Genomic DNA, 24,970 nt, shown 5'->3' with positions numbered 1-24,970 from the left:
ACTGCTATAAAAACTTAAAAGTAGCTATGCTAAAGTAAATGTTTTTTTTTTTCCTCTGATCGGTGGTGGTAAGCGGGTATATAAATAAAATTTAATATAAGACAACTTTAGCGGCAAAGGTATCATATCTTTTTTGGTCTTTTTATTTTTTTTTTAATTTCTCTACTCAAATGTTCCCGACTAGTTTTTTTATTTTTAAAAATGTGCCCATTTAGTTAGAAATATTTTCAACTAATCCATTTATTTTTAAAAATGACCCAATTAGAAAGACTAAATGAAGCATTTTTAAAAGTAAAAAAATTAATTATGAGTATTTTTAATTAAATAGGCACATTTTCAAAAAGTAAAAAAACTAATCATTTTGGTATTTTTTTCTTAGACTAAGAAGCCGAAGGCCAGGCATCCTGGAATATCGATCGAAATGAACAAAACGCATATGGAAAACCTCAGTGGGCAGAGCAGAGCAACAACGTAAAACAAAGGGTGGAAGAGCAAACAAAGCACATACCATATAATGATGATGTGATATGCAGCTTACTGAACAAGGCTTTGTTTGTGGTGCCGTTGGCCCAAAGGCCCAGAGCAAGATCTATTGCACCGCGGCTTACAGGCCGGGGCAGAGCTCTCCATTTGGAGCGGTCCTGACATTGCTGAACGAAAGTATGACGGCGACGAGGAACAATAATAAGGGATCCTCTTCTCATAATTATCATTATTCTTCTTGTTGTGTTTTCCATTATTCTTCTTCCAGAAGAGGAGAGGGGAGGGAAGTCCCCAGTTCCACCAACCAAACTTCTTCTTCTTCTTCTTCTTCTTCTTTTTTGCCCCGGGCCAGTCCTCCTGCTCTTCTTCTTCTGCTGTAGTCATTGGCTTTTGAAGCTTAAACTGAAATGCGTCCGGAGACTGAAGTCCTAACTTGTTACCTCTTTCCATGGCTTCTTCCAGTATCTTTTCTCATTTTTTTTTTGAAAGATATTATATATTATACCAATAACCATGAGAGATGATGATGAGATAATGACATATATCTATTTATACAAACATATATAATAGAGAATATATAGAGATGGGACCTGAAAAAAGCCGAGCTGAGGATCAAAGCCGTAGTCACTGTAGTGATGCCTCTCCGCCATGGCAAATACTGACCTCTTGTTCATTGACATCTCTATCTCTCTATCTGCTACTCTGTGTGTGTGTGTGTGTGTGTGTTAAACTTAAACCTCTGTGAACATTCACAAGAGATGATGAAGCACAGAGAAATAACAGGACAGACAATGGATATATATATATGTGTGTAGGGCCCATTATTATGGTGCAGTCAACAAAACTGGCAGAGAAGCCCTGACCATTCGGAAAAAGCCTGCCTGCTTTTTATTTTTGTCACCAGGACAAAAGTCACGGTGAAAATTACCATGCTGTTCATGCATTATTTCCATTATGACCTTTCTTCTGCTTTTCCCTCTCAAAGCCATCTATTACTGCATCCAGGTTAATTTTTCAAATAAATATTGTACTATATAGCCCATACCTTGCTGCCTCTTATCATGCACTAGCCGGTAAAGAAAACATCCCCCACATGCTGTACTAAAACATATGAAACAACATGAGTAGATATATAGAGTTGCTTCTCGTGTCATTAGTGTTTGAAATGAGACTGAAATAATGGTGTTTCACTGTTTTATATGCCGTCTATTATATATGGGTATGCAGACATCAAGAATCACAGTAATTAGTAAAAATTATAAAGAAAAAATATATATTTCTTTTTCAAAGTGATCCTCAATTCAGTGCTCAAATGAAAATATTTTAATATTCTTGAATTAAAAAACTACATGGACGTCATCATGAATTTTTATACCCATATAACTTTAATCATATGCAATTCAAAATTTATAAGATTTACAACTAATAACCATCCCTAATTAAATACATTAAAAAAAAATCCATCTTATTCTTTGCCCAAAAAAACTCAAATACACCGTGAATACAATTTATCATTTTTGGCAAAAAAAAAAATAATCTGGTATAACATTTTTTCCATTGATCACAATAGCAAGCAAAGTTTGTAACATAACACAACTAGTTTATTCATATATATATATATATATTTGACTAAATAGATAAGTGATAAAATAAAAAATAAGTGATCAGAGAGATACATCAATTATGGTGACTTAATTAATTTTTTAAAACCAAATTCTCCTTCATACATCCATAAAAATCTACACACGAAATGTATGATGCATGCATTTTGAAAAAACAAAAAAAAAACAAAAAGAAAAATTAGAAAACTTGTTCTCGATTCTGACGTGTAAGCTTTAAAGACCAAATATTTTCGTAAAAGAGACCTCGCCGATGGTTGTTTCAAAGCATGCAAACATGGCTTCAAAATGAGAGTCAATGAATACACACACAAACTGCACAAATCACAATGCATTACCGTGAATCTTACGTTGGACGAACCCTAGTGTCATAAGTCACATGTAATCAGTCAACAACGTGAGACCCACCGGCTCAAGACCTAGTCTTGCTCTAAATCCCCGAATTACCCTCCAGGTTTTTCTCCTGGAGCAGATCAGGGTTAAAGTAAACCGATGCAAATCCAAAATACACAAACACAAAAATTCAGCAATCATATATTTATATGAGGTTTGAGATTAATATATATACAAATCATTGTATGTCTATATATATAATATATATATCAATATCATTTTAACCTGTCCACTATTGCAATTGCATGCATGTATACTTGGAAAAACAAATAAATTGATCCAGAGACTAATTTAATAAAAACTAGATTTTATTGAAATAACATATAAAATTTAAATTCATAAACTACTCCTCAAAAATTAAAATAATTGATTTCACTTAAAGACAAATTAAAATCTTCTATAACTTTCCATTTTATATAAAAACAAATAGAGGGTATTAAAAGCAAACTTTTTAATTTAAAAAAAACATATAAAATATTACAATATTATAAAGAATACATCAATTACTAAATGTGTTTTTAAGAGTAGACACATAAAAAACCAATAAAAACACATGAGTACTTATAAAGAAACTTCAACACATGAGTACTAATAAAGAAACTTTAAGTTTCATGAGATAATATAAATTATGCTATCATTTTTATTATTTTTAACAAAGATGATAAAGAATATCAACGGATATGCACATACGGTGGCTTAACGATCTCATATGGATTTATTAACTCAGCATTCTCTCACGATTCATAAACAGTGAATTAACAGTACTACTATAATATTTATACAATATTCTACAATATATATAATGCTCCAACAATACTATCAACTCAGAGATTTAACTCTGGATCTGCTCATCCATCATTCTCATAACATTTCACTAAACCCGTGATTGTTATTCAATAAATTTTCATTAATTAACATTATAATTTATTAACTTGCATCAGATTTGTAATTCTTTTATTGGCTTCCTAGTTTCCTTGATTGTGTCACAAAACCCCTAGCGGGTGAGGGCAAATTCGTCAATTCACGATGAGTAAACGGATACCAATTCCTACCGGCTTGAGTACGTTTCGAAGTAAACGCAAGAATGACACGCAAAAACAGAGACAAAAGAAACAGAGAGCTATATACATATATATATATTAATATTAATGGCGGAGCAAAGACTCGAGGTCCACTCACCTCTCCAAGCACCATTTGAAGCCGAAGAACGAAATGGGTCACTTCCCCGGAAATCCCCTGAACCAACGTCCCCAGAAGCAGCCGCCGTCGCAGCAGCAGCAGCAGCAGCAGCAGCAGCAGCAACAGGAGAGTAGCTTGATGAGCGGAAGGATCATGTTCATCGCCGTCTCGGCCTTCTTTACCACCATCTTCATCGTCTTCGTCTTCCACATCTGCATCCGCTACCATCTCCTCCGCCGAGAACGCCGACGCCGCGCAGCACTCCTCCTTGCTTTCACAGGCCAATCCCCAAATCTAAACTCCCTCCGTCAACCGCGGGCTCGACCCTGATCTTCTCCAATCCCTCCCAATTGCCCTCCGATCCGCATCCAACACGCCGATCGATTGCTCCGTCTGTCTTAGCAAGATCGAAGAAGGGGAAAAGATGAGAATCTTACCCAAATGCCGCCATGAATTCCACGCCGAATGTATCGACATGTGGTTCTCCAGCCACTCGACGTGTCCCCTCTGCCGCTCGACCATTGACATCGATACTCCGGCGGTGTTCAACGCCGGCACCGCGTCGTCTTCGGAAGAGGCGATGGTGAGGATCGAGGAGCCGCCGGTGAGGATCGATGAACTAGGGTTAGGGTTTGGATCGAGGCGGTGGTGGCAGTTGGCGGGGAAGGGGCTTTTCGATTCGAGATCAGGGTTTAAATAGGGGAACGATAGCGGATGCGGATCTTGAGAGAGGTGAGGCGGTGGAGTTGGATCCGAATCCGGTTTCAGGACAATCTACGGCTCAGGTTCACTGATATGTGACGTGGCTTGATGAATACCGTTGGATTATTAGTTTTTTTAAAAAAAAAACATTTGGCGGTAAACAATAAGGTTTGGGGCAGTTGTCTTATATTTGAATTTTTGCAACATGTTATACTAATATATATATATATAACAATTTTGTGTAAATTGATAATTTTTATGGATTTTTATTTTTATTTTTCTTTGTTTGATGGTTTGAGTAGTGAAATAAAAAAAGATTTTTTTAAAGAAAAGTTTTCATTGGATTTCTATTTTTATTTATTTATTTATTGTATAATTTAATTTTATCGTAATTTATTTTTTTCTTTCTATGAAAAGAGTTTTTTTTTATTTTATTTTATTGCATGTATATCTTTGCAAAAAATAATTGCTTATGTTCCCCAATATTATTTACTTATATTCATCATCTTAGGCCAAAAATCAATGAGCGAATTTTTATAAAAAAAGCTAAGTTATTCTTTCTTCTCTTCATTTATTTTGGAAAATATAAACATTAAAAAAATATAAAAATTAATCTAATGTCGATAAAATTTGTAAATTGATTTTCAGTGATGATGATATATTTTGTAAGCATATATAAACAATTATGGTTTTTAGAAAGGTTTATTATCATTCATCCATTTTTACGTGAGTAAGCAAACAATATCAAAATTTCTTATGATAACAAGAGTTAAAAAAATTAAAAATTATGATATTATTTTGATAATATTCTTTAATAAATAATTAAAAATATTCGAAATTTACTATCCATAAATTCATTTTCATTAATTTTCTATTTTTGATGATTTATATCTATATGTCATTTTCAAGAAGTTAAATTAAATGAGTTTTAACCTACTTTTTTTGGCCAAGCATTTTATGAACTTAAAAAATCCTATACTTCGGTTATAGTTTTATATATATATATATATAAAGATTTGTTCATTATAAAATAAAGGGCATTTTCCCAAACTAACCCCTTTTAATAAATATCCAAATGGCCCTAAGGCCATCACATCAATGCCCATTGCCCAGTCTGCAATCAAACCATTTTTTTAAAAAAAATCATGCTTTTTAAAATTTTAACCCCTCATCTCTTTTATAATTATTTAAAATGTAAAAAAATAGAATTAAAAAAATGCCCAATCAGTGCTGACTGGGCACAGACGTGATGACCTTAGGGTCATTTTGACAAATAAAATGGCTATAAGGTCATTTGTACAATATTATTAAATAGAGGGGTTAGTTTGGGAAAACCCCATAAAATAAAATATTATTAAAAGGAGGACAACGATTGCAACAGGACACTAGGGACAGCAGCGGCGATGGGGGCCTCGATGGAGGCAGAGTGACAGAGATGGGGGTGACGGTGATGATATGGGCCTTGATGGAGGAGGAGGAGAAGGAGGCAGCTAGGGCGGAGGCGGGGACAGCGCTTGCGACGGTGGCAGCAACAGAGGCTGCAAGGACTACGACAGCAATGGGGCCTTAAGGCCCGGATGATGATGATGGCTTGATTATGAGGATAACGGTGGCGGAGGGGCGGAGGCGATCTTGTACACCAATGCAGGAAGGATGTAGATCGGTTGCGCTAATGACGGCGGTCGTGGCGCAGCCGGGTTTTGTGGAAGGACTCCACCATGCTCCTTAGCCATAGTGACTAGCAACATGGTGCATAATATTTTAGGATTTTAAATTATCTATTTTATATTGATCTTAGCTTTATTAGTTATTTTAGTTTTATTTAATTATCTAGTATTTTGTAATTATTTTAATTTTATTTACTATTTTGTCCTTAGTCCAAGCCTGTTTTAAGGTTTGTGAAAGGAGATGGATGAATTGGAAATTGATTTTCTCGTTTACTCTATTTTGAGTGTGTTGCGTATCTGTTGCGTCAAACACCACCTAGATCATTATTTCTCTGATGAATGATCGGAAAGGGAAGAGGGGGTGGGGCGATGATCGGAATGGAAGAGTGTGGGGCAGTGATCGGAAGTTAAGAGGGTGGCGGTGGGACGGTGATCGGAAGGAAAGATGAGGGTGTCTACGATAAAGGCTGCAGGGATGGCGGTGTCGATCGGAGGTGGCAAGTAAATTTTTTTTAAAAAAAAGATTATGATTGTTTACATTTTAACCTCCCATATCTTTTATAATTATTTAAAATGTAAAAAAAAAAAGAATTTAAACCCAATTAGCAGTCCAGTCAGTGCTGACTGGGCACTGATGTGATGGCCCTAAGATCATTTTGACAAATAAAATGACTATAAGGCCATTTGTACAATATTAAAAAGAGGGGTTAGTTTGGGAAAAACGTCCTAATAAAATATTATTAAAAAAGTAGGTAGGGAGGGGGGTCGTTGACTGCATGACAGCAAGGACAGTGTCGGCAAAAGGGGCTTAGATGGAGGCGGAGGGGGCATAGAGAACTTGCTCCCGGTGGACAGTTTCGGTAGACAATTCCTATACACATAATTTTGTTGTTTTTTTTATTTTTTATTTTTTATTTTTTTATTTTTTTATTTTTTTATTTTTTTTATTTTTGAGCTTCTCATGTTGTATCTTATTACTTTTGTACCATAAGTGGTTTATCCATTTTTCTAATAATTTTAAGGGATACAAATGACAAATTTTAAAAAAAAATTCTTTAAATTTAAATATATTTATCGTACTATTATATACATATTTTTATATGACATATATATAGTTATTTTTTATTATATCTTAAAATAGATTTAAGTATTTATAATTATATTTTTTTAGTAAATATTATGATAAATATTTATAGATGTGAATAATGCAAATAAAATAAAATAAAATAACAAATATTATAAAATATATTTATTATACTATTACAAATATATATTTTTTATATATTTCTGTCTATTTTTTAATTATACTTTTAAAAATATATTTATTACATTATATTATATATGTAAGTTTATCTTTTTGAAAATATATGAAATATTATATTTTTATTATGCCTTAAAATAAAATTGTTTAAATATTTTTTTAATATTATAATTAAATATTTTAAGGCTATAAATTAATTTAATTAAAGAATGATTTAATTATAGGATGTATTTAACTAAAGAGTAATTTAATTATAGGAGGTATTGTGTGCATTATAAAAATTAATTTTTTTTATTTATTAAGTGTGCATTATCAATTTATCATTGGAGGGCAAGGAATGCTCATGCCCCCCAAAATTTGGCGGGTGGGGCAAAGCAATCCAGGTTTTGAGAAGATGAAGTCCCCCTCATTCTCATTCCCAGCTCTATTGGTGCATGTCCCAAACACAAGCATGCACATGCCACAAGGATTGATCCCCATTCCTTAAAGATTGGGGATCAATCATTGCATCCAAACGAATTGTAGATTATATTTATATTGACAATTTTTGAAAAAGCAACTTATAAATTATAACCCTTGCGCCATTAGTAGGTTGTTTAAAATCTTTTTGAGTAGCATTACTACTAAGATTAATGTAATTAATTATCTCTCCTCCTACAAGTTTTTTTGGTAAGTTACCTCTCAATTTGTTTTAAGATTCTTTTAACTTGTGAGGCATCAGCAACATGTAGAGGATGTAGAAACTATTTTGAACATGGAGGGAATGTAAAGACAAATTAATTGCTAGTATATAGGTAAAACATCATCTATAGACATTCAATTATCAGCTTTTGGATTGATGAATATTAATACTTTGTGTTGTACTGTTCCAAATAGTAATTATTGTACTTTATTACTTTATTAACTACTATTCATCAATGTTGATCGTTAGATCGAGATCCAACGATTGATAATGGATGCCCATAGATTTTTTTATCTATAGATATCCATAAATAAATAGTCCCTCATATATATATATATATAAATATCTAATAAAATGATAGTTTATACATATTGTACAAAAGACATACTTTTGCTTATATGTTTTTTTTTGTTTACCACAATTGGGTGGAAAAATAGTTGTGAGGGTAATTTGGTCTTTTTAATAAAACATGTCGTCACTTTTTTTAATTCAAAGTTGTATATAAACAAATAGCAATTATTTACAAGGATATATATAACAAGCATAACAGTTTAATAATAGTATTAATAATACCAATAATGAGAAATTTCTTATTTCTCTGTTCTCAAAAAAAAAAATAAAAAAAAATAAAAAATTCAAACATGTACACTTACAAACACACTCTTATTTATTTATTTTTCATTTTTCTAAAATCTGGTGAAAATACTATAAGACCACTATCACCTTATACATAACAATACAAAACAGTCTCTATACAATAAAAATATATATATATATATATATTCTCATTGCCCTTTTCTTCTCAAAAATTCCAAAATACAAAACATTATGTTTTTTTCTGAAGTTTTGAGTAAATCACCACCTTGTCAAAAATAATAATAAAATTCCAAAATTACCCCTATTACAACCCAGCCTTATAAGGAACCCCAGTGGAACCCAACCAATTATCCCCAAGAATAAAGTTACTAACAGTGAAATTAACAGCATCAGTGCTATTAATAACATGGAAACCCTCCCAAGTAACTCTCCCACTAGTATTAGACCCTGGTCCTCTGTTATCATACTCAGCATAATAAGAAGTATTCAAAGCAAAATCCCCATCCCAAGGCAACCATCCTTGAGGATCAATCAAAGAACCAATGAAGGACTCCATAACAACAGTCCTTGAATACTCTTTCCAAGGTCTCCCAAGAAATGACCTTATTACACTGCCATTATTAAGGGCAGTGTCCAAATCAGGGGTGGCCAAAAAGTTTGAGTTTTGAATGGAAGTACCAGTGTTTTGATTTGGATCAGTCCTGCCTTGTGCTGTCACTGTGTTCTTTTGGCTTTGCATGGGAAGTCTTGAGTAGATGTTGCAATCTTGAAACACAACTGCTGAATTGCCAAATATGTAGTCTACTGTGCCATATATGTCACATTCTTTGTAGAACTGTCTTAGGGAGTGACTGTATAATGTGTCTTGGTACCCTTCAAAGCTACATCGGTAAAATGCCGAAAGATCTGCTCCGCTCCGGAGCGCCACCGCCTGGTGTTTCACCGCTCCCGCCGTGTTTTTTATTGTCAAGTTCACTCCGACAAACCCTTCTCCGACTACAACTGCATATATAAATTTGAATATATAAGCCAAAGTTTCTAATCCTCTCATTTGAAATTTTTGAGTTGAATTAGAGCTAAATAATATTATTGGTTTGTATTTAACAAAGTACAAGAGTTTGGTTTTTGTAGTTTGTTGGAATTTATCTGTAGCATGGTTAATTAGTTAAAATCGGCTAACATAAATCCAAGGTGAGCATTAAAGTAAGTACGAATTTGAATATATATATATATATATGTATTTGCATGCATGCATGAAGATTAATATATATATATATATATATATATATATGAAACAAAAGGGTATGTATGTATGTATGTATATATATGCATGCATGAAGATTACTATATTAAACAAAAAAGGTGTATTTTTGTATGTATGTATGTACGTATGGATGTATATGCATGCATGATAATTAATATATGAAATTAAAAGAAATATATATATATATATATATACTTACTGAAAGTGGCAGAGTTGAAGGTAGTCCAGCCATCAACAACACTATGGTTACCAGTAATGATAGTCTGGTTAATCCCCTCACCAACCATCATTATATACTTCTTATTCTTTGCAATGGAAACATACTCCTCATACAAACCAGCACTAACTTTGATCAAATAATACCCATCACTAGATTGGGTATTATTTGGAGCTGCACTTATAGCATCATTTATACTAACAAAATCTCCACTCCCATCCTTATTCACCACCACTGTGCTGTTAACCTTCACAGTACCATCACTAACACTTTGAAGAAGCTTTCTGCCATTAAACAAGGTTTTGTTCTTGTTCTTTTGAGGCCAAGTATGAGAGAACAAAGCAAGGGAAAGACTGTAAAGTTTAGTGCCATAAGAGAGGGATGATGAGATGCCATTGATGATAGTTAACTTAGTAGAGGTCTCTTGTAAGCTATCAAGACAAGTTTGGTGGTTGGCAAGGAGAGCAGAGAGGAGGGTTTGGACTTGTTGAGATTGAGAATCAAGAAGGTTGGTGGAAGAGTTGCATGTGTTGCTACTTGAGAGTAAGAAATCAATGTTGAGGTCTGAGAGGAGTTTGCAATCTTGGAGGGCTTTAATGGAGGGTGAAGGTAAGAGAGGGTTGGAGAGAATGTAGGAGTTGATGGTTTGGAGGAAGGTGTTGGCATTGGAGAGGGAGATAGAAAGGGAGAAGCGAGTGAAGTCAAAGAGGGTTTTAGGGTTTGATGGGAGATGGGTTTTGCAGAAGGTTGGGTCTAGGGTTGTGTTGCATGCTAAGGATGGTGAGATGGGTGTTGAGGGTTGGATGGAGATGGAGATGGATGAGTTGATGATGATGAAGAAGGAGAAGAGAAGGAGAAAAATGGAGTTTGAAGACATGGTTTTTGGTTATTTGGTTTTTGGGAGTAGTTGTGCTTGTGTGTGTTTATTATAGGAGGATGTAGGTGCATATTTATAATGAACTAGCTTGAGCATTATTTATATAATAAAAAAAAGCTAAAAAAATAAATAAGTGAGAATATGGTTGATAAAATTGACGATATTAATTGCCAAGGATATTCATAGCTATTTAGCATAAGAACACATGTATATATATCCAGGTAAAAGATGAGGGTCGAATGCCAGCGTCGGTAAAATGTGTAATATATTTAGAAAGTACACTCACTTTTTTTGATTGTGTCGGCTGTCAATAAATAAATAGATAAATATATTGAATAGATTATTATCTTTTTGAAAAAAAATTAAAGGTCACAAGTTAAATAGGAATATTTTGTTTGTGCTAAATTTTATTGACTTGATGTGAAATTTAATAGAATGGTTTTTTTAATAAAATAAATAGACCACAAATTTATCTATTAGATGAAGAAAATTAATGCTAAATTTTTAATTAATAATAGATATGCACTATAATGAATTGGGAAATACATGATGCTAAGGGATCTTACCTTTAGAGTTTAGTATCTATAAAATGCAAATAAAAAAGTTAAATAAACTTCTTTTCAAATTTATTTTTGACAATCCTACGATTATACAACGTGTAATCTTAAATCAGAAAAATATAAATAATGATTAATAGAAAATATTGTCTATTTAGAACTATTAATTACTATAAATATTAGATGAATTAAATTAATTATTCATTAGTATTAAAGCTTTTGTGTGTTTGATTCGATGATTAATTCGAAGACTTATGTTTTTTTGTAGGTTATTTGCATGATTTGAATTTTTATTAAGTAAAGAAGCGCGTGGAAGCCTAAAAAAGAAAGACTTATAAAGTGTTAGTCTTTGACACGTTTGGGTCACATGAAGCTGTCATGCATGGGATATCACCATCCCTTCCATTCATTTTGTCAAACTTTTGCTTAATTTTCTCCAAGTCTTCAACTTTGAACTAAAACCTTGAATGGTTAGGTTTGTTCTAGATTTATTTACTTTTCATTAAATAAAGTCAAACAATAAAATGGTGATATAACAATCATGATTATCACTTAATTGAGTTGAACAATAAAACATTAATTAATAAAATGTGTCCGCTAATCTCGTGAAATGACAGACCCAACGTAAAAGTTAATTCTTTCCACTCTTATTAAAGCCATCTAAAATGAATTGATCTATTTTTGGCAATCATTTCATAGGTACCACTGATATTTTTTTCATTTTGTATTTGTATTCTTTTTACTTATAGTGAATTTTGTGGTTTTTTCTTAGACTTGCTTTATTATTTTTTTAATCACTTCTATTTATAAATATATGTCATTTAACATTAAGTTGAAAGAAAGAATAGATTAATGCAGTTATGTGCATTATTTTAATTGTAAGTTTATAAGTGGTCGATAAACTAATGTAACCAGCATACTATTATATATATTTTATGTGACACTTGTGGGTATTGTAAAAAATAAATAAATAAATGATTCGGATCATTAATTGATTACGTGAGAGTCATATTGATTAAATGATATATATCTTAAAACTATAAAAATCATACAATGATCACCGACAAGATTAATAAGGAATCCAATTTAATACTAAAAACAAAGATGAGAATGGTTGACAAAATTTTCAGAGTAAAGGGAAGAAGAAATAAAGAGTAATTAATTATATTATTAGCATATATTTCGGTAGGTGGGTTGCCATACATTGTTTTTATTCAGAGAAGGCTGCATTGAAGAACTTAACACGGTTTTCTTGTCTTCTAGTTATGGAAATCAAGCCATGCATTTTTTTTTCCATTAGTTTGATTTTTTATTTTTTTTAATTCAATTCAAGACAGCTCAATTAATGATACAACATGTGGACCTTTGAATATTGATTAGGTTGTTTAGTGACGAACCACTTTTTTAATTTTAATTTTAATTTTATTTACTACTTTTGCCAATATATTTTGATTTTGTTTTTAATAAAATTAATTAATTATGTCAAAAATATGTACAGACGATAAATTAATACTTTAACCTATTCATATTTGCAAACCATATGAGCTGAGATTTGAACTCATCTTTTTCGGTAAAGATACAAATATCTTAAGTAAAAATCTAGTGCTAATAGACCGAAAATATGTAGTTAAATTTAGTTTTTTAAATTACATTTTACCCGTATAAAATATGAGAATATCCTTTATTTATTATATTCTATATTTACTGATATATATTATGAAAAAATATTATAAAGAATGTTATAAAATTTTTTTGAAATAATATTAATCTTACTTAATAGCATGTATATATACATGCAGCCATTTGCTTGCTTCTATTTATTTATTTATTTATTTATTTTGAGTTGAGTGGGATCACACACCACTCACCATCCCTAGAAAAAGGGATAGGCATGAGGTGGGGACTCCCTCCCCCCAACAAGTATTAGTTCCATTTGCGACTTGGAATCCCATGATTCCCTCCCCTGTGATGATGAAAACGAGATAATAAAATTCTCCGATCACTATAGCAGGGATAAGATCGGGAAGTGATTTCTCTTCTCTGATTTTCTAATTGGGGTGGGGACAGGGAATTTTCACCCGAGATGGAGTGAGTGAGGAGACGTTCCTCATACCCAATCCGCCCTGCCTCACCAGTGCCCATCCCTCTTTCAATACATATATGATATTAATATAATATATTATATACTTATTTTTTTATTTTGTTTTATTAATTTTTTTTTTATCATTTTTCATATATATATATCCATGATTTTTTGTATTTTAATTTTGAAACAATAAAATAAATAAATATATATACTGTGTTTTTATTTTAATTTTTTTATTGTTATATATATATATATATATATGTTTTTTACCGTTTATATATTATATTGTTTGTTATTATTTTATTAAATTTATCTAATAATATTAGTATTTGGTTAGTTTTTCCTTTTATGTAGTGCTTCTGTAGCATTAGCACGGGTAGCTATGCTAGCATTATTATGAAACTAAGCTAAAAAAAAATGCTAGTCTGTATTAGTTGGTTAACCACTTGTTTACTGATGTGTTAAGTAATGATTTTGTTAAGAATATGAACTATATTCATAGATATAAATGAAGCTTTACTCTTACATTCTAATATATTTAGCCTTCGATCATCATTAATTATATATATCAATATTAATAAATATCCATCATTAATCTAAAAAAATCATACACAATCTTAATGCACAAAAGCCCACGTCTAGGAGATGAATAAAATCCTGTTTTTGCAAGCTTGCAAACATACCTCTACTTCACAAGAATTATAACATACACAATTGCTTTAGTCTCAATAGAAACCTGTACATTTTTCAAGTCTCATGGTAACACCGAAGTTTATATCTCGACGTATCGAATGCTGCATCTGCAGGATTGCAACTCGGAATCTCATTGAGGTTCAGTCATCATCCCAGTAAAACATTGTGCTTGATTTTCGAGGCTTGTGGTATCATCACAGCAGCATCGGTTTATGAATCCATCGAATCCTGCATCCGCGAGCTTGCAGAAGACGAAGCACAAATGGGGAAACAACGTGCCGGAGTTCACTTAGTAACTTCACCTTCTTCAGTTTGTCTGAGCAGGCCATCAGCGCAAATTCCCACCCTTGCTTCGATACGTATTTGAGATGTACTAGTTTGGCATCTTGCAGATACCGTAGACTACTGAGTAGCTTTCTCAGGCCTGTATCAGAAATCCGGCAGTCTGATATATTCATCTGTGAATCAACCCAAATCGTGACCATCTTCATCAGCATCATATGATTTATCAAACATCGATCACCAATGAAAACTCTAATGGCAGATTTACTGTGTCAATTTGTTTTCTTTATAAATTCTAGATGAAATAATCAACTATAAATCTACAAGTTCATACTGTCTAGGAACTTTTAGCGATTATGTACACCAGCACTTGACTTTCAGCTGATGAGTATAAGAAAAATCGAGTTTGTTCATGAGGATGAATGGCATGAATAGCGCATTGTGTTGTAATTAACAAGTTGTTTTCTAATGTTTAGATATCTCAGATATGATATCTGTCGCCAATGCTCATCTTATAGTATTTTATCAATTGTCATTTCAGACCAGTGACAAATTCCAAAAGATTTGTCTACGTTGATTGATTATAAATAATCGGCAATGAATAAGCCCTGGATAGATAGCAAGGATCACAGCATGAACAAGGTTGTGCAATTTAAATATATTCTATTCATGTTGGGCGTGAACGATGCAACCTAATTATGATTGACAACTCATATTTCCTAATGTTTAGGTATCTCAAGTGTTCGGATTGCATATCAGTTCTCACAACTTCAGGCAGCTATGAAGAGCCAATTTGATGACGGATTTAACAAGTTCCAATTCGTTTTACTTAATTGTTAATTGGTTATACTAAATAATAACTCAATAACAATTATTCAACTAGAGTTTTGAAAATGCACCTGTCTGAGGAATTCAGAGTGTTGAGTAAGAGCCAAAAAACCCACGTCATCGACAGAGTCACAGTGCTTCATGTCTAGTTTTTGCCAGACTCCGGCATCCAATAGCAATAGCAGTGATCCCTAAACTTGTAACTTGAGTCAAGCCTCTTATTTCAATCTCTTTTAGCTCTTCCAATCGGCTTAAATGTTTCATTCCCTGGTCTGTTATCTGTGTGCAATAGCACACGTTCAACTTCTTGATCTTCTTGCAGCCAGTCACTAGAGCAGCCAATCCTTCATCACCAACAGCAATACAACTGTAGAACAAACAATAATAGATTTGATAAAATTTATAGATATATTTGAAAGGTAGTAAGAGTAAAGAAGAATAAATCAATATGAAGTTTACCGATAAAGATCGAGTTCTCGAAGCTCCCCGCAACCGGATCCAATGTAAGCGAGTCCTATATCTGAAACATTTTGGCAAAGTCCTAATTTCAAGAACATCAACCCCGAGCATTTGGATAAACCTTTCAATGCTGCCAATAGAGGATAAAAAAAATAATGAAGAAACAAAACAAAAAACAAATTTGGCAGGAATTATAGAAAAAGGTTGCCGTTTTACCCGTGTCGGAAACATCACAATCTGTGAGATCAATCTTTTCTAGATTGGCACAGCAAGCCCCGATAAGATTGATACCTTTTTCGGTGATCAGTGAACAAGATTCTAACAAGAGAGTTTCAAGTTTATTACAAGAATTTGCTATTGAGACAAGGGAGTTATCAGTGAGCTCGCGACAACAGGTCAGATCAATTGAATTTAGATCAACACAGCTAGATACAAGCTCAGAGACACCTTCATCGGTTATGCCATTACATTTGCCTAGCCCTATCTTCGTCAAGTGCTTGCAGTTGGCACCAATGATCTGCAGGCTTGTCACCGAAACTTGAGATCCATCGAGTTTCAACGTACGGAAGCCATTTGTCAAACCACCCAATTTGGACAAGAAAAGCGGTGTGAGATCCTACATAGTCAAATTCCACTATTTCACAAACAGAGGAAAAAAAAATGATACCACTCTGAAAGTGAGAACACAAACATGGTCACAACTTACAAGAAAACAATCTCCGGCTTTAAGTTTTTGGAGAGATTTGTGTCCATCAATCACTGAGACCAAGCCTGATGAAGTAATATTGTGAGAGCGCAAAACATTGATCTCCTGAAGTTCATAGAGGAAAAATAACATCAAGAATCAGCTATAACATACCAAAAGCTATCGAAATTTCTCAATATACTTGATAAAAGGCATTGTCATTCCTCTAAGTTCAAAACACAAAATTACAAAGAATGAGATTGTCTATGGAAAGATTACAAAGCCGGGGAAATTTTCATAAACACCAAATATACTGACCTTCAGCGAGTTGTTTCCATTGTTTAGACATCTCAGACCTTCATCAGTGACAAAATAGCATCCCACCATTGATAAAACTTGCAGTTTTCCAAGAGTGGAAATGAATTGAAGGGATTTATCAGTGACCTGAAAACATCCCAATGATAACAAATATATATATATATATATGAGACCAAGTAATTCATCATCAATAGATACATATGAACATAAAAATCAGATCTTTCTCATCAAAGCCAAGATGACGGCAAATTGAACTTAATTTAACTCACAATTCAGAATTAATATTATCTAAAAAAACATGAAATCTTACAGCTATATAAACAAATTCCAGAAGGCTTGCGATTGTTTCTCAAATCTCGGGTAGAAAAACAGAGAAGAAATATAACTAAAAATAAAACCTTTCTCCAATTCAAAACATCAAACAAACAATCAGAACGCACAAAGAAATCACAAACCTTCAAATACGAGATATCTAACTCCTTCAATTCCCGGCACTTCTTCACCAGCAACTCAATCCCAACATCCGAGATCTCAAGGCACCACTTGATCCCAAGCCTCTCAAGCCCAGGGCACCCCACGGCCACCTTCGCAAGCCCAACATCGGTGACCTTCAAGCACTTATCGAGCTTCAACTCCTTCAGCCCCGGCAATCCAGCCAACGCCGCAGCCTCACGGTCCCCAACGCCAACGCAATGCGAGAGGTCCACAGTCTCCAGCTTAGGACACGCAGCCACCATAGCAGCCAACCCGCGCCACCCAACGCCGCTGGCGCGGCGCAGCCGGATCTGCCTCAGCATCGGCGCCCCGCCGTCAGCCACGGACGCCGCGAGGGCGACGTCATCGAGCCCCGCGCACGAAAAAAGGTCAAGCCTTTCAATGGATCCATAGCGCCTGAGAAGAGAGCCCAAGGCGTCACGTTGGAGCACGTTAAGAGTTCTCCGCTGCAGGGACTCCGCACGGAGAAACGCGAGGGAAACGAGTCGGACGGCCTTACGGTCCGACGGATCTAGCAGGCGATCTACGATTTGGATCAATAGATCCAGGGAAAGGACGGCCAGGATTGAGTTTGGAGGTTGATTGGGTCTCATGATGGACGGGAATGGACGGCTGAGATTGGAAGCTGGGCGTGTGTATTTTTTAAGAAGGGACGAAGAGGAAGTAAGTGAAAGGGAGGAAGAGGTGGTGAAGAGGAAGGGAGGAGGAGGAGGAGCTGGTGGGCCTGCGGAGCAACGAACGCTTCAGTCGTAACTGCATGGCTTTCCGGCGCTGGACCACGTTAAGAAGGAGGGTTTCAGGGTTGTGGGATTGAACCTGAGGGACACCAGAACCAGAGTGAGTTCGGAGTTGGGGAAGAGAGACGAAGACGATGGTGGAGGTGAGATCTGTGATATGGATACCGTCTTATTGGAAATGACTTAAATACCCTTGTCCAATGTGGGAAATATGGAGAAAAGCGTGATGGTTAGACTGGAAATATTTGGTGATTTTGGAGGGTATTTTGGGGAAATTAAATTTGAGAAGGTGTTATCTGGAGAGGGTGACGTTACCGTTCAAAGTACATAGCCGTGAACACGGGCATTTCGCTTCGCTAAGAAAAGGTGGATCCGCTGTGGGATTTCTAACAGGAATGATGACGTGGCGAACGAATGATTACAACAGGATGACCAATGACAGAGCTACACGTCATGAAGAAGAGGAGATTTGGTGTTTGGGATCGGAGACGTCGTTGAAAGGGTATTAAAGTAAATAAGTGGGGGAAATTCCGTACTGGGCCGGAAAAGAAAGTGGGGCCCAATTTGGGTAGAAGGAAAGCCCGTACTTATCTAAGGACGGGCGTACCTGGGCTTACGTGTAAGTGGGGCCCGCCATTAAAAAAAAAAGAAGAATTTTTAGATGGTTGGTTTGGGTCCTTTGGGAAAAATTTAATTGTTTATTTAAGAATATATTTAAATTATATATTTTTTTAAAAAAAATAATTGATCGTACTTTATACCGAAAGTTGCATTTATTTTAATGAGTAATTGAAGTAGTTATTTGATTGCTTTTCCATGAGAAAATTTGGAGATTTTTGAAGCTACTAAATTAAAATTAAGTAGTTAGACGTAGTTTTTGGATATATATATATATATATATTTTTATTATTTTTTTGAGCTTTTAGGCTCATTGAAAGTGAACAAATTGTGAATAATTTTGAAAATATGAGAAAATAAAGCGTACAAGTCAAAGAGACTTGAATAAATATATTTCCAAATTGAGAAACATTATTCAAGTTGATATATATATATATATATATATATATAACTTAAATTAAGTTGAATGCACGGTGGAAAAGGAACTCAAGAAAGAGACTAGCATTAACATTCAATTAATCCATGATATCATGTGCTTTTGATTGCTACTTTGACCTTTTTATAACTTTAATTGGAAAAAAAAAGTTAACTTTTTTTAGAACAATGAAATGCATAGCACCTTCCTCATCCTCATGATATATAAAAAAAATATATTCACCCTTTTTTCTTATGTTGGTGGGTGAACATTAAATCAATAAAGCTTAAGAGTGTTTTTTTCATTTAACTTTCTATGTTTAATTACTTTTTTTAAATTTAAAGGGTAGCTTTCTCATTGATAAGCTCGTAGCTCATATTAATTAAAGATTAAAAAAAATTATTGGAATTTTTATTGCGATGGGGTCTGCAAAAATTCAATATGAAAAATAGTTAATAAATTAAAATTAAATATGTGTTGATAATAAAAGTGAATTAATTGATTTTATTATGTAATTTTGGTAGTGTTGATCTTTTATTAAATTCATTATAATCATTGTGGATATATTCATGGTAGCAAACTAATATCATTACTTTTCTTTTAAAGAGAAAGTATAATTTACTCTAAAGTAAAGAATATTGTAGAATAACTTTTATATCATTATTTATTTATTTATTTTAATAAAAAAGATGCTTAGAAAAAAATAAAAATTAATAAAAAAATATATATTTTTTGATAAATAGAGCACACAAAACAATTGTACTCCTTCTCTTTCTTTCTACTTATTAAAATAAAACAAATGGGCTATATTATACTCCTTGGAGGGGAATACTTATTAAAATAAAACAAATGGGTTATATTATATTCCTAGGAGGATAAACTTTTGGATCTAGCTAAATTAAAAAAAAAAATTGTAGTGAAATGATAGTGCATAAAATGGTAAGAATTTAAAACTTTGCTCTTACCGTACTGTTTATAGACAAATCACTGGAGATCCAAATATTATAATGTACAAATCATTTATTGTATATTGGTTCCCAATGTGAATTTTTTTTAGTAGAAGTCATATTTTTTTACCTCACCAGAGTTGCATGATAAGGTAATTTATCATTATTAAGTTTTCTTTAGTAGAAGTCATATCATTTAATATATTATTCTAGGTGTCCGTGGCAAATTTTTATTTTTCTACATGTCCTATATAGTAAATCCCAAAAGATTGTTAAATCACTGTAACTTATACATTTTTGTAAGATAAAATTTTCATGTGGCCACTGTGTTATGGCTGATTTCTATTTTGGTCATTGTGTTTGAATTTATTTCTTTTTGGTCATTAGATATTAATTTATTTTCACCGGTTGGTCACTTGGGGTTTCCGGCCAAATTTAGATGACGTGACCGCCGGAAATACCTATGACTCTTTTTTTTTTTATATTTGGTCTCATTTCAGCTGGAGAGAGGATCCTGACTCAACTCACTTAAAAAAAGAGTGACGTAGTATTTCCGGCATCCACGTCATCTAAATTTGGCCAGAAAATCCCAAGTGACCAACTGGTGAAAACAAATTAATATCTAATGACCAAAAAGAAACAAATTAAAACACAATGATCAAAATGGAAATCAGCCACAACACAGTGAACACATGAAAAATTTACCTATTTTTCTCTTTGACTTAGTTGTAACTTTTATTAAAATAATGATAATACATATAGATATAGTGTAAACATCAGCTGGCAGGTAAGCATAGTGGCAAACATGGTTGTTTAGTTTTGGTTTTGTTTATAATTTGATTCCTGTTGGTCTAATAGAAATAGGGTTGGATGGTTGAGATTGGTTTATATACTGTGCACAAATTGATTGAATGGAACGGTTTAGATCAAATCACTGTGCATCCTATTTTTTATTGTGCTATTATTAATAAGCACAGTATCACTGTTCATAGAATAGTGCTGAACCGTTGGATTGAAATCTAACAGTTGCTGTGCTGAACTGTTGGATTGAAATCCAACGTTTGATAGTAACGTTGGTAGATTTCAAATCTACCAACCTTCTCAGAGGATTCATCCTCATATATATATATATACTTTTATTTTAACATGAGTTTAATTGTGTATTTTTTATAATATATAAATAAATTTTAACTATAACTTTTAACAAAAATTTTAAATTAAAACTTATTATAATGGTAACCACAAATTTAAAATCTATGGACATCACTTACAAATAAATAATTAAAAATTATTAAAAATGATTCATTTCTCAAGTATTTATATTTAATCTTTTCAACTTTTAAATCTTATAAAAATCTTCGAGGACTAGTGAAATTTTAATTAACAACATTATTTTGGTGAATAAATTTTTCTTTACTTATTTTATAAATTAAATTTATACAATGACCGTCTTCTTATTATCATATCCAAATACTAGTCATACTAAAAACCATTATATTCATTATACAATAAACATATTATGAACTATGTGGACTGAGTCAGAATAAATTATTTCATTAAATAGATCTACTTCAAACCAATCAAGGAAACATTAAAGTTTTTAGAGGTTTGCACATGAAAATTAACATATATTTATTTCAACATTAAACATTCAACACAAGGTGAAAAACCCTAAATATAAGCTTTTGAGAAGCTCTTGAAATTTCAAAAGTAAGGTTGTTGCCATGTAACTGAAATTGGGCTCCTAACCAAATGCCTTCCATCACTCCATGTCAAGGACCCAAACACAGTCTTTGAGCTCCCCGGAGACAACATAATCCGGTCACCAGAAACCCTAACCATAAACCCTTTCTTATCTCCCTTCCTCTCAAACCTTAATTTCTCTGGCACCACCACAACCTCCACTGTTTCAGGTGCACTTACACTAACTTGATACTCCATCGTCTCGTTCCGAACACTTGTCATAGTACGATAAACCACCGTTTCTATTTTTCTTGCTGTTTGTTGCTCGAAAACTATACTTATCGATGGGTAATTTATATCTGATACTCTTTTAAGAGGTTTTGAGCAACGTGAAATATTACCTCTAGCGACAGATTTTATGTTCCGCCGTGAATAATTAGAACTGCATAAAAATTGAATGTAGTCATCGATAGTAATGTCATAAACGAGTCCTGGATTATTAGCCTTTTCGGGGTCGATATGACCGGAACCTAAACCCCATGGGTTCGCATTCTCGCCGGAGGACTCATCGATGATCTTGTTTCCTCGATTATCATCAATGTAAGCTGTAGTCATCAAAGCTGATCTGATCATCGCCGGAGACCATTCCGGGTGAGCGGTTTTCAACAATGCCGATATCCCTGACACATGCGGACACGCCATAGACGTTCCTGTCAGCACATTGAACTCAGTTTGTCGTTTATCGGCCGGAAGCTCGGTTGGGCCCACATTGTCCGGCCAGGCGGCGAGGATTCCGACACCCGGAGCAATCACGTCGGGCTTGATGACGTAAGCTGACTCAGCATTTGGGCCACGTGCGGAGAAGGCGGCGAGGGTTGGCGCCGGAGTGACGTTGAGTTGGGTGGCGCCGAAGATGAGCTGGCACGCCGCCGAGCTGCCGGCGGCTTTGATATAGCTCTTGAGTTGTTCGCCGGCGTGGAATCCGACGGCGGCGGCGGGGAGCACGTGCGGGTCAGGGATAACTCCGTTACCGTCCGGTGATTGGTTGGCGAGAATCATTCCAACGCCGCCGGCTTCCTTGACGGCCAATCCCTTCTCGGCACGTGGCACGCCGCCACGCTCGCATAGAACGATACGTCCTTTAACGGCGGTGGGATCGAGAGAACCCTTCGCGCACAACGCGGCGGAGGCACGAATCCCGAGACGGGAGCTTGAATCACCGCCGTAGATCAAGGGGTAAGATGTTTCAGGCTTGAGAGCGGTCCCGGTCCAGATACCATCACCGGCGAGAACCAAACCGGAATCAAGCCGGATTTGGACCGGAAACCGGCGATCCATGGTGCCGGCACCGACGGTGATCATCCATGGAGCGACGTTAGTCACCGTCGACTCAGCAGGGCCGTCATTACCGGCGGAGACAACGACGACGACGCCGTGCTCGACGGCGCCAAGAGCTCCAATGGCAATCGGATCGAGATGGTACGGCTTAACACCGGAGCCGACGGAGAGAGAGATGACGTCAGCACCGTCACGAACGGCGGCATCTAACGCCGCTAAAATATCAGAGTCAAAACAGCCAGAAGACCAGCAGACCTTGTAAACGGCGATTCGAGCATTGGGAGCAACGCCGGAGGCGATGCCGGCGGCGTAGCCGTAGAGGGAGGCGGGGGAGGTAGGACGGCCGGCGGCGGTGGAGGCGGTGTGGGTGCCGTGGCCTGTTGAGTCGTAAGGGGAGAGGACGTCTGAGGAGTTAGCCGTTTCGGTGGTGGAGTGACGAGCGCCGGAGAAGAAGAAGCGAGCGCCGATGAGTTTGCGAGAACAGGAGGAAGGGAGGGAAGAGAGGACCAGATTGGCAGATGCCGGACCAGTGAGAAGGGATTGGTGAGAGGTCGGAGTCGTTGAAAGAAGGATGGAAAGGGTTGATACCGGTGTCGATAAAAGCGATGATGGAGGAGGAGCCAGAGATGGAAGAGGAGAGAAGGGAGTTGGGGAGGTTGGAAGAGGAGAGAAGGTTGAGGAAATGGGAGGAGTGAGTGGTGTGGAGAGAGTGAGAATTGTCGGGGAGAACGGAGAGGAAGCCGGGAAGAAGACGGAGAGAATGAGCTTGAGAAGGGGTGAGGAGAGTGGAGAAGCCATGGAAGATGGTGGAGTAGAGGTGGAGAAGAGGAGAGGGGAGAGTGGAGGAGTACCATTGGGGAAGAGTGGGGAAGACTGAGGGTTTGAGTGAGGGTTGAACTTTGATTATGTAAGTTGGAGATGGAGATGATGGAGATGATTGAGTGGAGAGGATGGAGAGTAAGAAGAAGGAGAAGATGAGGAGGTGGGAGGAAGCCATGGAGAGATGGAGAGGTGTTGTTGTTGTTGTTTATAGTGGGGAGAAGATGTCATGGAGTTAAGGGGGTGATGTAAGGGAGGTGGAAATGGAGACAGGTTGCATGAATGGATGGCAGGCAAGACAGTTGAGGATGATGATTGCATGAAAGAAAACCAATGATTGGTGTATATATATATATATATATATAGATAATTATATTTTTTTTATAAGATGTGAATTAAGTATAAATAGTAAAAAAAAATATAACATTTACCTTTTGGGAGAAAAATTGAAATACTACCATAAGCATGATAAATCATTTGGCTACTATGTGATTCAAACTCTCTCCCAAAACAATATGGTTGAATGTTAGTGTGCGTGTGTGTTGATTCATCTACTTTAAATTAAAGTAAGTTTTTTTTTTAAATTAGGAAAAAAAGGTGTATAACACTCAAATTAGTTTTGGATATGAGTTTAGTTTGCTTTGAAATATTAATGTTAGATTAATTATCATGTTGAAAAATAGAGTTTTTATTTTTTGTTGAAATAAGTTATCATTATTGGAGTTAATATGGGTTATTGTAATAAATAATCAAAACACTTAATAGATTTTTTTTTTTTTTACTTAAATATATTGAAATTTCCATCTTTTCAAATATATTTATAAAGGGTATACATTTAATGTATATTTGTTCATTGATAAATAATACTTGATATTTCACATATATATTATATAAAGGGGAACTTTATGAGCATATTATGAGACGTGTGTGTGTGTGTGTGTGTGATTTCAATATTAAATAATAATACATATGTAATGATATAAGCTAATGAGAATTCTACTTGGGCCTCACCCAATAGTTAAGATAAATGGTCTACAATTAATCAGCTTTTAACCTTAACTCTAGCTCT

The 24,970-nt window shown here is 34.8% G+C and overlaps 4 protein-coding genes across 7 annotated transcripts; all 4 read right to left on the bottom strand.

Moving 5' to 3' along the window:
• Positions 1 to 399: 399 nt before the first annotated feature.
• LOC120263725 lies at positions 400 to 4,103 on the bottom strand. Of its 4 annotated transcripts, none has more exons than XM_039271700.1 (3): positions 3,675 to 4,103; positions 1,074 to 2,565; positions 400 to 948 (listed from the first exon to the last, which is right to left on the bottom strand). In XM_039271700.1, exons 2-3 carry the CDS (start codon positions 1,161 to 1,163, stop codon positions 535 to 537), a joined length of 504 nt encoding a protein of 167 aa, XP_039127634.1. In that variant the 5' UTR covers positions 1,164 to 2,565; positions 3,675 to 4,103; the 3' UTR covers positions 400 to 534. The 4 variants fall into 4 exon arrangements, with proteins under 4 accessions (XP_039127634.1, XP_039127636.1, XP_039127635.1 ...); XM_039271702.1 differs by having other exon boundaries at positions 1,074 to 1,584; XM_039271701.1 differs by having other exon boundaries at positions 1,074 to 1,579.
• A 4,679-nt stretch (positions 4,104 to 8,782) lies between these two features.
• On the bottom strand, positions 8,783 to 10,968 carry LOC120263516 (pectinesterase-like). The gene is made up of 2 exons (XM_039271456.1): positions 10,047 to 10,968; positions 8,783 to 9,585 (listed from the first exon to the last, which is right to left on the bottom strand). The coding sequence occupies exons 1-2, from the start codon at positions 10,939 to 10,941 to the stop codon at positions 8,888 to 8,890; spliced, it is 1,593 nt and encodes a 530-aa protein (XP_039127390.1). The 5' UTR covers positions 10,942 to 10,968; the 3' UTR covers positions 8,783 to 8,887.
• A 3,213-nt stretch (positions 10,969 to 14,181) lies between these two features.
• Positions 14,182 to 18,218, bottom strand: LOC120263515 (F-box/LRR-repeat protein 3-like). Its single transcript, XM_039271455.1, is given in 8 exon segments — positions 14,182 to 14,735; positions 15,459 to 15,539; positions 15,541 to 15,754; positions 15,847 to 15,976; positions 16,063 to 16,462; positions 16,553 to 16,657; positions 16,850 to 16,975; positions 17,305 to 18,218. Coding segments are annotated over 8 exon segments (1,953 nt in total). The 5' UTR covers positions 17,938 to 18,218; the 3' UTR covers positions 14,182 to 14,471.
• On the bottom strand, positions 17,987 to 23,880 carry LOC120263259 (subtilisin-like protease SBT1.5). The gene is made up of 2 exons (XM_039271125.1): positions 21,828 to 23,880; positions 17,987 to 18,231 (listed from the first exon to the last, which is right to left on the bottom strand). Exons 1-2 carry the CDS (start codon positions 23,878 to 23,880, stop codon positions 17,987 to 17,989), a joined length of 2,298 nt encoding a protein of 765 aa, XP_039127059.1.
• Positions 23,881 to 24,970: the final 1,090 nt, after the last annotated feature.

Source organism: Dioscorea cayenensis, chromosome 6 (assembly GCF_009730915.1).
Source record: "Dioscorea cayenensis subsp. rotundata cultivar TDr96_F1 chromosome 6, TDr96_F1_v2_PseudoChromosome.rev07_lg8_w22 25.fasta, whole genome shotgun sequence".
Taxonomy (NCBI): domain Eukaryota; kingdom Viridiplantae; phylum Streptophyta; class Magnoliopsida; order Dioscoreales; family Dioscoreaceae; genus Dioscorea; species Dioscorea cayenensis.
The sequence above is the reverse complement of the archived record's forward strand: the minus strand, read 5'-3'. Positions and strand labels throughout refer to the sequence as shown.

Bases quoted from the DNA above. Each gene is read 5' to 3' on its own strand.
- LOC120263725 (XM_039271700.1), bottom strand. From the start codon at position 1,163: ATGTCAATGAACAAGAGGTCAGTATTTGCCATGGCGGAGAGGCATCAC. The intron at 949-1,073 runs GTCCCATCTCTA...AAATGAGAAAAG, and splicing joins CTCAGCTCGGCTTTTTTCAG to ATACTGGAAGAAGCCATGGA.
- LOC120263516 (XM_039271456.1), bottom strand. From the start codon at position 10,941: ATGTCTTCAAACTCCATTTTTCTCCTTCTCTTCTCCTTCTTCATCATC. The intron at 9,586-10,046 runs GTAAGTATATAT...TTATATATGCAG, and splicing joins CTTCAACTCTGCCACTTTCA to TTGTAGTCGGAGAAGGGTTT.
- LOC120263259 (XM_039271125.1), bottom strand. From the start codon at position 23,880: ATGGCTTCTCCACTCTCCTCACCCCTTCTCAAGCTCATTCTCTCCGTC. The intron at 18,232-21,827 runs GTGATGGAAGGC...TCCATATCACAG, and splicing joins GTTTGGGTCCTTGACATGGA to ATCTCACCTCCACCATCGTC.